At 41.7% G+C, this 17,275-nt stretch overlaps 2 protein-coding genes across 3 annotated transcripts; both read right to left on the reverse strand.

Moving 5' to 3' along the window:
- Positions 1 to 93: 93 nt before the first annotated feature.
- Positions 94 to 15,328, reverse strand: LOC120424489 (guanine nucleotide-binding protein G(f) subunit alpha). 2 transcript variants are annotated; one of them, XM_039588633.2, is made up of 5 exons: positions 1,740 to 2,090; positions 1,358 to 1,616; positions 1,029 to 1,295; positions 442 to 970; positions 94 to 382 (listed from the first exon to the last, which is right to left on the reverse strand). In XM_039588633.2, exons 2-5 carry the CDS (start codon positions 1,603 to 1,605, stop codon positions 215 to 217), a joined length of 1,212 nt encoding a protein of 403 aa, XP_039444567.1. In that variant the 5' UTR covers positions 1,606 to 1,616; positions 1,740 to 2,090; the 3' UTR covers positions 94 to 214. The 2 variants fall into 2 exon arrangements, with proteins under 2 accessions (XP_039444567.1, XP_039444566.1); XM_039588632.2 differs by lacking the exon at positions 1,740 to 2,090 and adding an exon at positions 15,190 to 15,328 and having other exon boundaries at positions 95 to 382.
- A 241-nt stretch (positions 15,329 to 15,569) lies between these two features.
- On the reverse strand, positions 15,570 to 16,755 carry LOC120424490 (coatomer subunit zeta-1). The gene is made up of 4 exons (XM_039588634.2): positions 16,598 to 16,755; positions 16,139 to 16,518; positions 15,991 to 16,081; positions 15,570 to 15,752 (listed from the first exon to the last, which is right to left on the reverse strand). The coding sequence occupies exons 1-4, from the start codon at positions 16,610 to 16,612 to the stop codon at positions 15,705 to 15,707; spliced, it is 534 nt and encodes a 177-aa protein (XP_039444568.1). The 5' UTR covers positions 16,613 to 16,755; the 3' UTR covers positions 15,570 to 15,704.
- Between the last annotated feature and the right edge of the window lie 520 nt (positions 16,756 to 17,275).

Consider the following 17,275-nt stretch of genomic DNA (forward strand, 5'->3'; position numbering starts at 1 on the left):
GGTCGTGTCATACAATCTAAGATCAATGATTAATAATGATACAACTCTGGATATCAAGATGTTAAAAGTGCCGTTTAGAAGATTTAAAATTTATCACAAATAAAGTATTTAAGACGAGATTTGATATATTTATTGTATTGACAAACTAATTTGGTTTAAAGATAAACCAAACAAAAAAAAAGCTTTTTATCAAAAAGGTCAAATAATTATTTAATTAGTGCAGATCGATTTCTTCTAAATTTCTTGCTAAAATAATGTTATGAACATCACTGAACACAATTCTGACGTTGTTGGTGTCCGTGGCGATTGTAAAATGATAGTAACATGACCGTTTCCTCGGTGTCATGTGGGATGTTCTTCGGAGGGGTTCGTTAGTGATATCCTGGTTAAGAAAAAGATTTTTGTAAAAATAAGGTTAAATAAAAAAAATATGCTTCTTACCACTAATTTCGATTTGATAAAACATCTCGTTCGAGCAAACTCGTTGCACATCCCCGCGTCATCCACCGCTTCTTCCGCCACGTAGTCTTTATACTCGGGGAAGTACTTTCCGATCGATTTTCCTGCGAGAATTTTCTGCTCCAAAATGTCCTGCTTGTTGAGAAACACAATCAGTCCCGTTTCGGCTAGAAATCGGTTCTGCCAAACCCCGCGGAACAGCTCCAACGCTTCCGCGAGACGATTCTGCGAGCAATCCTCGCGCAACGTCTGATCGAAGCTTCCGCAAGAAATCATAAACAGGACCGCATCGATGCCTTCGAACACTTGCATCCACTTGCTTCGGTAGCTGCGCTGCCCTCCAACGTCGATCATCCGGAACTCCTGACAGCCTCCACCGCCGAGAGATCGTGGCATTTGAATGTTGAAGCTGATTTCCTGAATTTCGGTTGTGGTTTTCCGGCAGTTCAGAATGTCCGAGTTGGATGGAATGTATCCTGGCATTGAAATCTTCTCGATTCTGTCTAGAAAGCTGCGAAAAAGGTTCGCTTAAGCACAAATCACTGAACATTACAAGCTTTATAACTCACTATTTTGCGCTATCAATTAGCTGGAACTCGTTGGATCGCTTGAAACAAGTTTTGACCGCACTGTCCGACCACAGAGCTCGTACCATCTTCACGTATTCCATGGTCATGTACCACGGAGCTCGATAACCTAGCTTGCGTAGCTCTTTCGCGTACGACTCATTTTTCTTTGAGTCATACTTCAGATTCATGTGTGCCACGTGTTCAACCAGCGTCCATATCGATTCGTGAATATTTTCCACGATGTCGTGAATCTTGTCCAAACGTTCACTGGGGAAACAAAGTTCTCGTTCCAAAATAGGTTTCTAAAAACATTCAACCAAACAACTTACTCGAAGCTGAACCCATTCTGCACGTGCAGAATCTTCATCTGCTTGATGATGGTCGTTTTGCCCGATTCTCCAGCCCCAAGCAGCAGTATCTTGACGGCATTGTTAAACTTGATGCTGTTTTGCGTGAGCCGTTTCTCGAGCTGCTTTTTGCGCAAAATTTCATCCGACGGTCTCCGAAAGCAGTCCTTCAGCCGCATCTCGATCCGCACGGCCAACGTCCGACGGGCCGAATGAGCCCGAATCGTCATCGAGTGGTCACCTAAAAATACAAGAATCGTTCCGTTTCTCATTATCGTAATTAGTGTAATGAGCGTTGTCTGAACAAGTTGTTGCGCTCCCCCGCGCGCGCGCTCGCGGAACCGATCAAAAGGATGACCCCTACCTGTCTGTCTGTTTATGTTCTATTACTGCCCCGTGTGCAACAATGATAACAGCCCAGAAACATTTGCTCTCAAATATGAATGACGAGGTAACTTTACTTTTATAGATGACTCGCCCGCAGCAGTGATTGAGTTCAGGTCGGTTGGTTTAAAGATTTGTCAACTTATTCCATCAATAATTTTTAATCACGTTTTCCCTGTTCTGTGACCTAAAACTACTATATCTTTTCATTATTGCTGCATTCGCACATGCGGCTACTAGCCGATTGAATTGAACAAATTTTATTGATTTATTGTAGAGACACTCAATCACGAGAGTTACTTCGTCTGATTATTTGATTGGACTTACAACCTGAAACATGCACTGAGCAGTTCAAGTATTACGATTCCCGCTTGTCTATAATGTTTTCTTTGTCTCGTGTTACCTCATAGAACGTAATTTTACCTTGATTATTCTGTAATTCTGTAATTCTGTAATTTCGGAATACATTCGTCCGGCTTCAGCTGAAGATTCATGCTGTCCCATGTTGCATGTTCGAGTGTAGACCTACGGAAAACCTTGCCGCGAGGAGAGGTGAGTGAGAAGTACACGAACCACCTACGACATAATTCCTCGGGCGGCCCAGGTCAACTCGAAGTTACCCCAGGCACCCCCAGTGCAGGACACATTGGGGGTAGAAAGTGGATAGAATTTTCAGTGAATACAATAGTTATGACAATATAGGTTCATATAATCCTTATTTCTTGATCTTACCTTTTGACACTATCAAACCTAGCAATATTACTATTGCATCTTACCATACCCTTTTGGTAGTGTCAACTTCAAACCTTCATCCATTGTACAATTAACGCAGAATTTCCACTATATCCTTCATGCGGAATCGTCGTCTACTTTCTTCGCCTTATTATCACTTAACCACGACGCTATATTGTTCTCACATTTTTTGAGCTTCTACGACCGATTGTTATTCACGCACTTATAAAAATACTTGTTCTGTTTCGCGGCTTTGTGAAAAATACACGTGTGTTGGCTGATACAATGACTTTTTCGGTCATCGTATGCTCGCAAGGTACATGAAAGAGAAAAAGAGAGAAAAAATGGGATAAGTACAATGTAAAATAAAATCGAACATTGAATAACAGACTAACACAGAAAGAAAGAATAAAGAAACCTTCAGAACTACCAACTTGTAACGAGAAGCTTACTAGAAAACAACTGAAGTTGTGAAATATGGGACAAGACAAACAAACTTGAATAGCTAACATATATAATAAAACAGTTTGAACGTACCTTTAATCATATTAACAGTTATGCCCAAATTTCTTACCAAATTATTTTCAGCAGTTACATTTCTACAATAATGTATTGCGATTCCAAGTTAGAATAATTGAGTAGTTAAAGTTTATGGGTTAAGAGACAAGTTATAGCAATAGCAAAATAAATAGATGTATAGATTTTACTAAATTTTATCTTAAAAGAATAGGAAAAATCTAGCTTGTTTTTGAAAATAGCCAATGCACCAAGAGCAAACATACAGCATGTCACGTTCACACCATATGGAGTAAATGTGATAAACTATATGTCCACATTCGGGGCACCACCTTTTTCAGAATATAGGAAATGATAGAAGGAAGACCCCATTCTGTATGGTGGAAGATTTCTGCAACACCTTGGACTCGGACCAGACATTTTGTCTGAAATAAGAGAGAAAGACAAATATTAAAATTGTGGTATTATCACTAAATCCTATCATCCTTTCACCCCCCAAGACATGGTCTATCCTTCGTGCCTTCGTGTCTTGGGTGATGGCGAATTCTACCTTCTTCAATGATCTTCGGACCACCTCCAACTAGAATTCACAACAGGACCTCCCTCGACTCCAGTTTACAACATGACAGCGACGAGAACACAGCCGAATGGGAGTTGACAGTATCAAATGCATGCTATACCCTTTGCTTTGCTGGATACTTACTAATAGCAAAGGGCGAGAGTCCTGCGACTCTCAGCAATCATGAATACTGCCCATTTGCCACTACGTAATTTTACCTTGATTATCGCGAAATAAATTGTTCTTTTGACATTTTTGTAAAACTTGATTAAAATTTAAAAAAAAAATGTACAAATAAAGCAGTTTTTGTAAATAAAGTAAATTTTCCCGTTTTTTACCTTTATCCGTTTTTGCGCGCAACGCGTCGAAAAACACAAATTTTAATTTCAAAAAATTATATCTGTAGAGGAATCACTTTCCGGAATTAAAAACGGCCGATTAATAAAAGGATTTATGCTGACTTTTATTCTCCGCAATTTCTCCCGTCCGTACAAGCGTCCGTCCAAACCTACCCAGTCAAATCAACCCGAATTCTGAAACGGAATCTAATTAGAATCGTATACAAATTCCGTTTCAAACGCAACAACCGGTTCGAACACGGAACCGGTTGTTGCGTTTGAAACGGAATTTGTATACGATTCTAATTAGATTCCGTTTCAGAATTCGGGTTGAGTTAACTGGGTACTCTCCCTCCACGCTACACGCTTAAATCAATCTACCCACAAACTCTCTCTCGCTAACTCATCCACGTCGATCTCTCCCCTACATCCCCCCTAAAACGTATTTAGTTGATAAGCCACGTAATCCCGGAACCGTGAAGGTTCCTGACGCTTCCGTGCCCGAGCAGCTACGGTACTCCCTGTTGTCATCTCGGATGGTTCGTCAGCAATGTTCTCGGATGACGTCTCCTCCTCCATAGATGCAGAATCCCCAGTTGCTTCTCCATCGGCGGTGGTTTCGTTGTCGGTTTCACTTTGCTGGATCTTCTTGAGGTGGGTAACGTTCCGTCTGAACTCCTTTCCGGTTTTTACAGATTTCACCGTAACGTCGGAACCGGTCTTGGTCATCACAACAAAATCCTCGTTCATGTATTCAGTACTCAGCTTGTTGTCCTTTTTCATTCTCTTCATGAAAACATGATCGCCTACACTGATGTCACTCTCCTTGGCTCGTCGTTTCGCGTTTGCATATTCCATCGCCTTCGCCTTTTGCACACTGTCCTTGTACCTAACCTCATCGTCATCCAAGCGAGTAACAGTCAACTGTGGAAGCTTGGTACGAATCGGCCTACCCATCAGTAGCTCCGCTGGTGATCGTCCTGTTGTAGGGTGTGCCGTAGCGCGATATGTTAGAAGGAATCGTTGCAGTTCAGCTCGCCAATCCTGCCCCAGTTCCTGGGCAATTTGTAGTCGCTTCAAGATTGTCCGATTCTGACGTTCGACCTCGCCATTCATCTGGGGCCAGTAGGGCACAGTATTTATCAGCTTTACTCCATAACTTTGACAGAAGTCAGAAAACTCCACGCAATCTTCACTCAGTTGCGGGCCATTGTCGGCCGTCACGGTCAAAGGTACCCCAAAACGACTAAAGATTGCCCTTAGCTCCCTAATGGTGTCCTCTGCTGTGATGGTTCCCATCTCACATACCTCGTAGTACCGAGAATAATAGTCAACAACTACTAACAAAAACTGTCCTTCCGGGAGTGGGCCAAGAAAATCAATGGCCAGATCTTCCCATGGCCTTGCCGGTAGTTCTCGACGGCTCATTGGTTCTGGCGCAGACGGTGCCGAAACCAGAGTACATCCTCGACACTGAGCTACAACACGATCCGTGTCTTGGTCCAGTTTCGGCCACCATACTGAAGATCGGAGATGACTTTTCATCATACGGGACCCCGGATGGCCTTCGTGTGCGATCTTCAATATCTGGTCTCGCAGCCGTTGAGGAACAACAACACGGTCTCCACGCATCAAAATGTTACCCAGACGACAAAGTTCCTTACTTACAACTCGATACTGCAACGGTGTGTGTGTGTGTTCAACCAATCCAATATCCGTAGGCCGGCTACGAAATTATGGGAAAGTATAATTTGTATCAGTCTTGATTTATGCTGATACAGCTTATCGCAGTCCCGGACATTAGGTGGTGTTAGCCCTCGCGCTGCTTCCAATGACCCGTTTCAGAATGACAGAGCTCCTTGCGGTCCAATTCCGAGGTCATTGGGCATTGTCTGGCCCCGCCCAAACATAGACCAAGAACCAGAAGAGTCCTCGACCTATCTTTAGACTTCCAATCTCATAAGGCAAACATGAGATCAGCGCGTATTTAATGGTTAATCAGTAGGCGAAATGTCACAGTTTCAGTATGGATAGATCTCACCAAGTTTCTGGAACTTCCGGTAGCCCTTTTTATCGGTTGCTTCAAAGCATCCGAACGTTTTTCAGTCGCAGGGGTCCGGACGTCCAGCTGCGGGTCCTCAATCACGGACAGCTTGATCTTCCTCATGCCGATCCGACACATATCCTGGCGAGCGTCTTGTGAAGATTTTCCTTAACAGCCATGAACACAATCCTGCGGTTTCATCTTCAACAGGAAATCGTGATTTACGAAAACCCCCGAAAAGAACAGTGTGCTCTTATGTTTGTTTACTCTTTAACACTTCACAAGCTCACAAAAGTTCAAATAACTCTTTGATTAATTTAATAAATTTTGACCGAAACATTTTCACAAAACAAACAAACTCTTACAACTCGATACTGCAACGGTAGCTCAAAAAGCCGATCCTGGTCCAAGAGCTCGAGTATGGACTTGATCTCTTCGTCCTCTGCTGAACATCTCTCAAGCTCCTCCCAACGAATCGCAATGTTTACCGCCGCAGATTGGGCGATCTCGTTGATGAAAAGTTCCTCTGAGGCGTCGAATGGCTCCGGCGCCATCGTTGACAATCGGGAAAGAACATCAGCAATGTTTTGATCGCCGGGAATATGTTTCACGACGTATTTGAAGCCTTGCAATCGCAAAATCCATCTTTCCATTCTTGCGCACGGCCTTGATCGAGGGGTGAAAAGGTACAGCAGAGCCTTACAATCGGTCAGAAGCTTGAACTCCATCCCAAGCAGGTACATTTGGAATTTCTCGACGCTCCAGACCAAGGCCAAGGCCTCTTTCTCCGTCTGACAATATCGCTTCTCCATGTCCGTCAGAGATTTCGACGCGTAGGAAATAACACGACAAGCCCCATCCGATTTCCTCTGTATCAAAACAGCTCCGAGTGCCGTTGGACTGGCATCCGCAAACACCAAAGTGGAGTCCTCAACCGAGAAGTGTCCGAGACAGGTGGAGTTTGCTAATGCTAGTTTGATCGCTTCAAACGCATTTTGTTGCTGCTGGGACCATTCGAACTTTTGTGAATGATGGAGGAGTTTTCGCAACGGTTCGTCGATGGTTGCTAAGTTGGGAATGAACTTGTTCAGATAGTTTGCAAGGCCCAGAAAACTTTTCAGCTCGTTCACGCTTTCAGGGCGACGGAAGGACACAAGCGAATCAATTTTAGATGAAACTGGTCGAATTCCATGTGGAGAGATGACGTGTCCCAAGAACTCCAGCTCAGTGACCCCAACGATGCCCTTAGCGTCGTTAAGAATGACTCCGTAGTCATTGAGGCGTTTCAATACTTCATTCAGTCTTGCATCGTGCTGTTCAATGGTTTCGCCTTCCACATAAATGTCATCCAGGTAACAGATTGTACCTTCGCAACCCGCAAGAATTCCTTCCATGACCCGCTGGAATATTTCCGGCGCCGAGACCAGGCCGAACGGTACCCGTTTGAACCGGAACAACCCTTTACTTGTGATAAAGGTCGTGATGTCTCTCGATTCAGGTGCCAGCTCAGTTTGCAGGAATGCCTCACGGATATCTAGTCGGCTGCGAATTTTTCCTTTTCCAATCCGCGCGAGAAGTTCATCAACCACCGGCATAGGAAAACGCTCGCGTAAAACTGCTTCATTCACACGCCTCAGATCCAGACATAAGCGCAACTCCCCATTGGCCTTTCCCACTACTACTAACGGTGACACCCACGACGTTGGGCCGGTTTTCACCTGTGTTAAACGATATAATGAAGCAATTTAGTAATTACATGTCAGATTGACTTTTTATTTGTAATGAAGAAACGTTCCATAGAACTGATCCGTTGGTGTGTACAAAGTAAATATAGATTTTAGTAGTTCACCTCGATTATGTCTCGTGCCAACATTTCCTCCAACTTTTTGTTCACCGCGGCCTCCAACGGAATGGGAACTCGTCGAACTGGTTGGAAAACAGGCTTGAACGACGAATCCATGTGTATGTTGACCTGCACGTCCTTAATTTTACCAAATGGCTTGGTGCTTTGATCCACGCAGTTAACCCCTACTCTCAGCACGCCCAGTGCTTTGGAGGTAGCATTGCCAAGCAAGCAACATTGACCTTCTTCCACGACAAAAAATGTCGCATCAACCGTTCGTCCGCTCACACTGACACTGGCTTGGAACGTTCCACGTATACGCAACGGCACACTACTTCCATAACCTCTCAGCACCTGGTCAGTTCCTTTTTGCATCGAATCCACATGAACGTGTTCTTTTTTCAATTTTTCCCAGGTCGCTGCGTTGATCACGTTGGCGTCCGATCCGGAGTCAACTAGCATTTTCAGTGAGACCCCTCCGACTGTACAGCTAATGGTATTCGATTCGTTACCCGAGTAGAAACAGTAGTACTCCTTCTTCGACTGTGTTTGAGCTTCTTCCTTCGGTTCATCCTTGGGCAGAACCTGCCGTGTCTCTTCGCGTTCTACCACGTGGACTCGTTTGGTGCCCTGCTTCGACTGCAATCGCTTGTTGCACACAGCTCCGAAGTGCCCAATTGTCTTGCAGTGATGGCACATTTGGTCTCGAGCTCGGCAATCTTCCGAATTGGCGAGATGTCCCGGAACGCCGCATCTGTAACACTTCGCATCGCTTGTGGTCGGTCCAGACCTTGTGTAGCGCTCCGGTCGGCTGAAGCGCTCCGGTCGGCTGAAGCGCTCCGTTCGGTTGAAGCGCCCCGTACGAGGGTATCTCTCCACGCGAAAAGCCTTCTCCATCTGCGGTTCCGGTACCTTCAGCAATCCGATATCTTTAACCTGCTGTTCCACGCACTCCATCGATGATCCGAGCTCTTCAATCTTGGTGAGCGATCTGTCTCTTCGCATGATGCTCCGTCGCAACTCATCGGAGCTGCATCCCGTCGTGATGGTGTCGATGATGAGGATTTCCGTCAGGACTTCTCTCGTTTCCGGTGAGAAATGTTCCATGCCACAGCAAGCCAGCTGTTGCTTGATCCGCATGACAAAATGCGCGAACCTCTCGTTCTTCTCCTGCCGCATTTTCCTCAGTCGCGCTCGTTCCAGTATGTACTGACGGGTTGGTTCGAAGAACTCATTCAGCTTGTTGATAGCCGTGTCGTAGACGGACAAAGGATCTTCAGGGCCTTAACGCTGTCGGGGAAACTATCGAAGACTTTCTGTAGTTGTCTACCGCCGAAGTGCAGCAGTTTCGCCCTCTTTTTACGCTGATCGCAGACATCGTACGCATCGAAGTAAATCTCCAGAGCCGACCTCCAGCTTTTCCACTCCTTTGCCAGGTGACTCCGTTCAATTTGCTCGCACCGAAACGGTGGAACAGGCCGAGCATCGTCAACATACAAACGAAAAGCATATAATTTGAAAACGATTTGTTTCGCAACATTCATCTCATATTTGGTAAACTCTCAGAAAATGAACACTTTCTAGATACACAACAAACCTCGATTTGTTTTGAAAAATGCAACTACTCCTCAGAGTATTGAGTAAAACTCTTAGAAAAACGCTTACTCCTTAGAGCTTTGAAGCAACAGATCTCGATTTGTTTGAAGTACGAACTACTCCTCAGAGTATTTAGCAAATTTCTTCAGAAAACGCTGACTCCTCAGAGTTTTTTTTTTAAGCAACAAACCTCGATTTGTTTAGAAAATGAAACTACTCCTCAGAGTATGAAGCAAAATACGTTAACTCCTCAGAGTTAACTGCTAATCCCCTCAGGGTTTCTTTTTTTTTCAGCAGTGATATTTGTAAACAAATCTAAGTGTAATCCCACGTCAATTCGAATTCTAGTACTGCAGTAATCGCTGCTAGCAAATATCAGTGCACGAGAAGAAAAAAATAACATGGCGGCGCTACGCCCCGATGGGGACCGATATTTCATCAAACAGATTTCAAGCTGCATCGTTGATTTCCACTAAATTCCACTAAATTCTGCCGGGTTTGCACACTTACAATTCCTTCCATGATGTCCTCGTCGCCAGATGTAGAGGAATCACTTTCCGGAATTAAAAACGGCCGATTAATAAAAGGATTTATGCTGACTTTTATTCTCCGCAATTTCTCCCGTCCGTACAAGCGTCCGTCCAAACCTACTCTCCCTCCACGCTACACGCTTAAATCAATCTACCCACAAACTCTCTCTCGCTAACTCATCCACGTCGATCTCTCCCCTACATCCGAACCATCCGAGATGACAACAGGGAGTACCGCAGCTGCTCGGGCACGGAAGCGTCAGGAACCTTCACGGTTCCGGGATTACGTGGCTTATCAACTAAATACGTTTTAGGGGGGATGTAGGGGAGAGATCGACGTGGATGAGTTAGCGAGAGAGAGTTTGTGGGTAGATTGATTTAAGCGTGTAGCGTGGAGGGAGAGTAGGTTTGGACGGACGCTTGTACGGACGGGAGAAATTGCGGAGAATAAAAGTCAGCATAAATCCTTTTATTAATCGGCCGTTTTTAATTCCGGAAAGTGATTCCTCTACAATATCATGGAATCCTGTGAATGAATCTCGTCCATTTTTTTTATATGTTACGTGAAATTTCCCGAGGAATTCGATAAAATTATTATCAGACACCGGCCTTTGAAGATTTTTAGGCTAGATTTTTCCGACTTTCAACTATTTTTCCTTTTTTTTCATCTGTGGTCATCTCAGCTAAAATCTATTGAAATGGAATGAAGCTAAAACTTTTTGAAAAATGTGGTTTTTTGCGAAAATCAATAAAAATGAAAACGAAAAACACGGCGTAGGTCACCCTAATGGCCAAACAAACAATTGCGGATCGAATTATTTCGGCCAAAGAACTCCCACTCCAAATTAGTCCAAATTATAAACACTAACTTTTTGCCTTCCTCACCTCTCGAGGAATGGTTATTTAAATCACATAAAAAATTAACTTCTTAATTAGACCTCCTAAACTCACCCTAAAGTATACATAAGGGTACCAATACCAACTGTACGGAAATTTTCTTTACCGTACGGATTTTCGACTCTCTCCGCGGATTTTTTACAGGCCGGAATTTGTGTACGGAATTTTTCGCGTAATACGCATTTGTACGTAATTTTGACAACTTTTTAAAATTGCTTTGCTTTTCTGATCTGGCCAAAGCTTTTTCTAATTAGACAATTTTATTTATCTGTCAATTTGTTTTAAAGAGATAATTTGGATAGTTTTCCGGGTTTTTCTCAGTTCACAGTTGATTATCAATAATTGTTCTTTCCAAATTCCGTACAAAGCATATTTATTCGATAAAAGATCCAAAGGTTTTCTACAGCTTGTTAATACCTGTTAACATTTTAATTACAAATTTTTAAAAGGATCTATAAGCTTTTGTGTTTTACATGTGTATAGGACCTTTAAAAAAAAAACGTTTAAAAAAAACAGTGGTTGGTGCCTTCCTCACATTTATTAAGTGAATACACTACCCAGCCTCTAAAAAGAGTATAAATAAATACACTCAACCCCCGGTGGTTGGTCACTTTTTCGTTTGACACTTTTTTAGTTTGTACCCCGTTGGTTGGTCAAAGTCAAACTAAAAAGTGACGAACTGTCACTTTTTACACGGCGCTCACGCACACTATCAAAACAAACGTTTGGTAGTGTGTGTGAACTCCGTGTAAAAGGGGTGTCAAACTAAAACGTGACCCCGTTCGTTTGACAACAGTTGGTGTCAAACCATCGGGGTTTGAGTGTAACACTTATTTTTATCAAAATATCTAGGATCCGGCCTGAAACAATGTATTAAAAACACTAAAGTACTTAAAACTTTTGATGGGTTTGTCAGATCTTCAATCTTATGGGCTCGTTGGAAAGGACTTTTGATTACCTGTTCAACGACGGGTCGCATAATAGATCCGGACACTTTTTTATCAAAATATTCGAGATCCGGCCTCAAAAAAGTATATAAATAACACTTAAGTGCTCATAACTTTTGATAGGGTTGTCAGATATTCAATCTTTTGAACGCGTTGGAAAGGTCTTTCAAATGCCTTTCTACCAATGACGGGTTTTCTAAGAAAAACCACCCTTACAATCTTTCGAAGTCTGGCTAAAATCGTTTTTTTAGCATAACTTTTGAAGTACTTTACTAAACTTCATAATATTTACTAGGGTCTTGTGGGACCCCAAGACGGATCGAATGAGACCAAAACGGTCCAAATCGGTTCAGCCAGCCCGGAGATAATCGTGTGCATATTTTTCGGTGCACGGACTTACATACATACACACGCACAGACATTTGCTCAGAATTTTATTCTGAGTCGATAGGTATACGTGAAGGTAGGTCTACGAAGTCGAATTAAGAAGTTCATTTTCCGAGTGATTTTATAGCCTTTCCTCATTGAGGTGAGGAAGGCAAAACTGTCGAAATGTTTTCATGAGAACGATATTATTTTTATAAGCAAACTTGACATTTCCAAAACTTTTAAATGTTTAACAAAAAAAATAATGGAAGAACAAGAAGATTTGATTCAGCAAATCGCGGTTTATTCTGTAATTTCTGTAATTCTGTAATTTCGGAATACATTCGTCCGGCTTCAGCTGAAGATTCATGCTGTCCCATGTTGCATGTTCGAGTGTAGACCTACGGAAAACCTTGCCGCGAGGAGAGGTGAGTGAGAAGTACACGAACCACCTACGACATAATTCCTCGGGCGGCCCAGGTCAACTCGAAGTTACCCCAGGCACCCCCAGTGCAGGACACATTGGGGGTAGAAAGCGGATAGATATTTCAGTGAATACAATAATTATGACAATATAGTTTCATATAATCCCTATTCCTTGATCTTACCTTTTGACACTATCAAACCTAGCAATATTACTATTGCATCTTACCATTCCCTTTTGATAGTGTCAACTTCAAACCTTCATCCATTGTGCAATTAACACATAATTTCCGCTATATTCTTCATGCGGAATCGTCGTCTACTTTCTTCGCCTTATTATCACTGAACCACGGCGCGATATTGTTCTCACATTTTTTGAGCTTCAACGACCGATTGTTATTCACGCACTTATAAAAATACTTGTTCTGTTTCGCGGCTTTGTGAAAAATACACGTGTGTTGGCTTATACAATGACTTTTTTGGTCATCGTATGCTCGCAAGGTACATGAAAGAGAAAAAGAGAAAAAAATGGGATAAGTACAATGTAAAATAAAATCGAACATTGAATAACAGACTAACACATAAAGAAAGAATAAAGAAACCTTATTTTGCAACTAGACAGAACTACCAACTTGTAACGAGAAGTTTACAAGATAACAACTGAAGTTGTGAAATATGGGACAGGACAAACAAACTAGAAAAGTTAATATATATAATAAAACAGAATGAACGTACCTTTAATCATATTAATAACAGTTATGCCCAAATTTCTTACCATTTTTTTTTTCAACTGTTACATTTCTACAATAATGTATTGCGATTCCAAGTTTGAAGAATAGAGTAGTTAAAGTTTGTGAGGTAAGGGACAAGTTATAGCAATAGCAAAATAAATAGATGGATAGATTTTACTAAATTTTATCTTAAAATAATAGGAAAAATCTAGCCTGATTTGAAAATAGCCAATGCACCAATTGCAAACATACAGCATTTCACGCTCACACCGTATGGAGTAAGTGTGATAAACTATATGTCGACATTCGGCGCATCACTTTTTTCAAAATACAGGAAATGATAGAAGGAAGGCTCCATTATGTAGAGCGGAAGGCTTCTGCAACACTTAGAACTCAGAACAGGCATCCTCTGAAATAAGAGAGAAAGACAAATATTAAAATTGTGGTATTATCACTAAATCCTATCATCCTTTCACCCCCCAAGACATGGTCTATCCTTCGTGCCTTCGTGTCTTGGGTGATGGCGAATTCTACCTTCTTCAATGATCTTCGGACCACCTCCAACTAGAATTCACAACAGGACCTCCCTCGACTCCAGTTTACAACATGACAGCGACGAGAATGATTCAGCAAATCGCGGTTTATTTTGTGAATATTTGTGAATATTTTAAACGTGCGAGTCATAATTAAAGTAAAATTTGTAAAATGTAAAAACGCGACAGTTTTATATTTTTAATTTCAAATTTGTATAAATTATTCCTTGACTGTTTTTGTTATACCTTGGTGTCATATCGGCAAAGTGTACAAATTTTACTCAGCAAGAGATGGTAGCCTTAAGCACAGGATGACATTTGAAATTATTGTGTTTTACTTCCCTCGAATTCAGTCAGAGCCGAGAAACTAGAATGTTAAAATTACAGTCCAGACTCGATTATCCGAAGGCCTTGGCCATATTTCAAAAAAATATTTTTTTTTGTTGTCATTTTTTTTACTGTCGGGCTTAAGTGTGACCCCTAAACCACCCCAAAGTGATTTAGAATTTTTGAATCCAAAATGGCGGACATACTGGCGGTGATGGAATATTGAAAAAGTGCATTTTGTTATTTTATAAGCATTCTCTCTCTTTTCAAATTTGAATAAAATCAGGCTACAGAACTCAAATTTGATGTTGAAAGTCAGAAAATAAAAAAAAAACATGAAAACGTTTTTTTTAAGTCTTCGGATAATCGAGTCTGGACTGTATCTTGTTTTGGGCATATTGAAATTCGGTGACAAAAACCATTGCAAATAGTTTTCATAGTTTATGTCGCTTCCCTTTCATTCATCAACACGAAAAATCAGGGGACAAAAAAACCTTTTAAAAAAGCTTTGGAAAAAGACTTGCAATCAAATGAAAATAATTTAAAATGCATTTTTCTCTAGGATCATTTTTAAGCATGATTGAACCAGTTAAAAAATATTCGTTTTTTTTACAGCAAAAAGATTTTTTTATAATAATTTTTTTTGTAACATGGCTTTTAGATTTATTTTTTCTTTTGTTTGCCCTTTCAACTGGGGTCATTGTCAAGGGACATGAACTAAAAAAAATATGTACATCGGCCTAACTTCCAATAAGTAATTTTCTTGTATATTTCTTTCAAACGAGAAACAAACAAAACTGTGAGTAAGACATCCAACAATCTGAGCCCTAATAATCCTTCCAATTCAAAATGGGAAGTAACACTACGAGTTTAGTCTCAAGGTTCAAAACAAAACTCAACAATTTTCCTTGAAACGACTCTTGAGGTGGGGTAGATAGCAACAACCCCGATTTCCTGATGAGAATTTGCGGTGATGAGTAAAAAAAATTTCACTACACACTGTGAGGGGATTTTTCTCAAAACGTTTAAAAAAAACGTTAATACTTACTTGAAGTTGTACTTTTCTCTCAAAATGAGTAAAAAAAAGCACGTTGTGCGTGTTTTTATCACTTTTCCCAACTGCACACGCCCTGATCTGCGCGATAGCACTAACACGAGAACTCGTCCGACTATCAATTAAATAACCAATTGAACTATATCGGAGCGCGCCTTATCGGGGAGACATAATCTCATTGACTGCAATATCGCGGGGATTGATAATGCCACCGCCGGCCGGTCAGCTCAATCGTATTCCGTGGAACGATTAGTTAGTTTAGCAATCGCGAACGAATCTTTGCACGACTTTTGTTGTCTTGAGAGAGAGAGAGAGAAATAGGATCAGGAGAAGAATTGACCAAGTCAAAGTGCCGACTTCAGGGTTCAGCGGAGTTGTATTTTAAAATGTATATATTTTTCGTTTAACTATGATGTAATAGAATGTTAGACTTAACCGAATCGCTTATACTTGACAGACGCATTGTTAGTAAAATAGTCCACACATTCCAAGAGGGGGGGAGAACACAGTTACTTTAGCAGGGACCATTTCAACTGTTCTCTGGCCGATTGGAGGACCTGCAACAGAAAGGGGAAACAGTGAACCAATCAAAGTCGAGGTTTGTTGTGCTTTTTTTTAGAGGTTGTTATAATTATTGTGCGCTTTTTTATGCCAATATTTACAGCGGTTGGAGTGGAGGCTTTGTTCCGGTGTCACAGCAATGAGTTGAGTTTCTTATGCAAGGTAGAGAGGAGGGGAAGGCTCTGGATGTTCTCGTGCGATTCACCAGAACAATCCATGTATTGCGTTAGTTACCTGTGCCACGGTCTGTTCGCCAATTGGAATGTCATCGTTGCGGAGGTCAACTCGTTTCACCACCGATGACGGATCCGCGTCCAGAATGATTCTGCAATAGACAAACTGTAATAATAACATTCAACCAACATCAATTATAGCAGCCAACCCTCCATCGCAAATCTCGTCAAAGGCCAGCATGACAATGTCCAGGTTCTCGAGCACCGCCCGCTTCTCGACGTTCTTCTTCAGGATCATCGTAACCGTATCGAACAAACAATTCAGAACCGACAGTAGAATCAGCTCATTTTCGTGCGTGCTGCCCATCACGTAGAAGAACAGATCCACATTGCTCTTGTAGACACAGGTCAACCCGTCCAGCATGATGATTTCCGCGTTGGCCCGGTGCGTTTTGTTGAACAGGTTCTTCTCGTACGCCTTCTGCTCCTTCACCGTGGGGAATACGTTCTTGTCGTAGTACTTGGCCAGTATCCGGTTGCCGTCGTTGTCCAGAATGCACATTCCCTTGATTGTGTACAGGGTTGGTTCCTATGGATTGCAATTTACAGCGTTATTGCAGGTAAAACAAACCAATTCCAGAAACTTTCAACATGTTCAGCAAACTTACCATTAGCGAGTCCATATTTTACGATGAATTTACGCAAAAATCCCTCAAAAACTTTGAATTAACAGAAACAAAATTATTCTACTGCAACTTTTGCGAATTGATTCTTTTGACGTGGATGTTTTGACTGAACGTCCCAAACGTCAAATTCCAACAACAACTTCAGGCCACACTGAAGGAAATTTTCGCGGCGAATTCAGCCGCGAGTACGCGAGCGGCAGTGTTTCCAGATCCACAGTTGCGATTGAGGCGTATTATGAACACGTGCGTGTTTTATCCATTCAATGATGGGTGACGTCAAATTTCATGTTTCGGACATCATTTTCTTCAAAATATCATGGGTCCATGAGCAAAGCATATATCTCGAAACAATCTGCCTGAAACTTTCAGGGGTTGTTTGTACATATAAAACTAGCATCTGGCAAAAATATGAACACTCTAGGTCAACGGGAAGTGGGGCAAATTGGGACACAAAGTTTGATGGTTCAAAAACGTCAAAAATCTTAAAAATGCTGTAACTTAGGCAAAATTCCATTTAATTTTTAAATTCAAAATGCTTCTAAAAGGTCTCAAAAATGCAACAAAATGCAGGATAGAGCATCCCAATTGGTTAAATCTAAAGGGAGTTATTGGCATTTTAGTGAAAAAAAAAAATAGCACAATTTTCAAACTCAAATAAAA

The sequence above is a fragment of the Culex pipiens genome, chromosome 3 (assembly GCF_016801865.2).
Source record: "Culex pipiens pallens isolate TS chromosome 3, TS_CPP_V2, whole genome shotgun sequence".
In the NCBI taxonomy this organism is placed as follows: domain Eukaryota; kingdom Metazoa; phylum Arthropoda; class Insecta; order Diptera; family Culicidae; genus Culex; species Culex pipiens.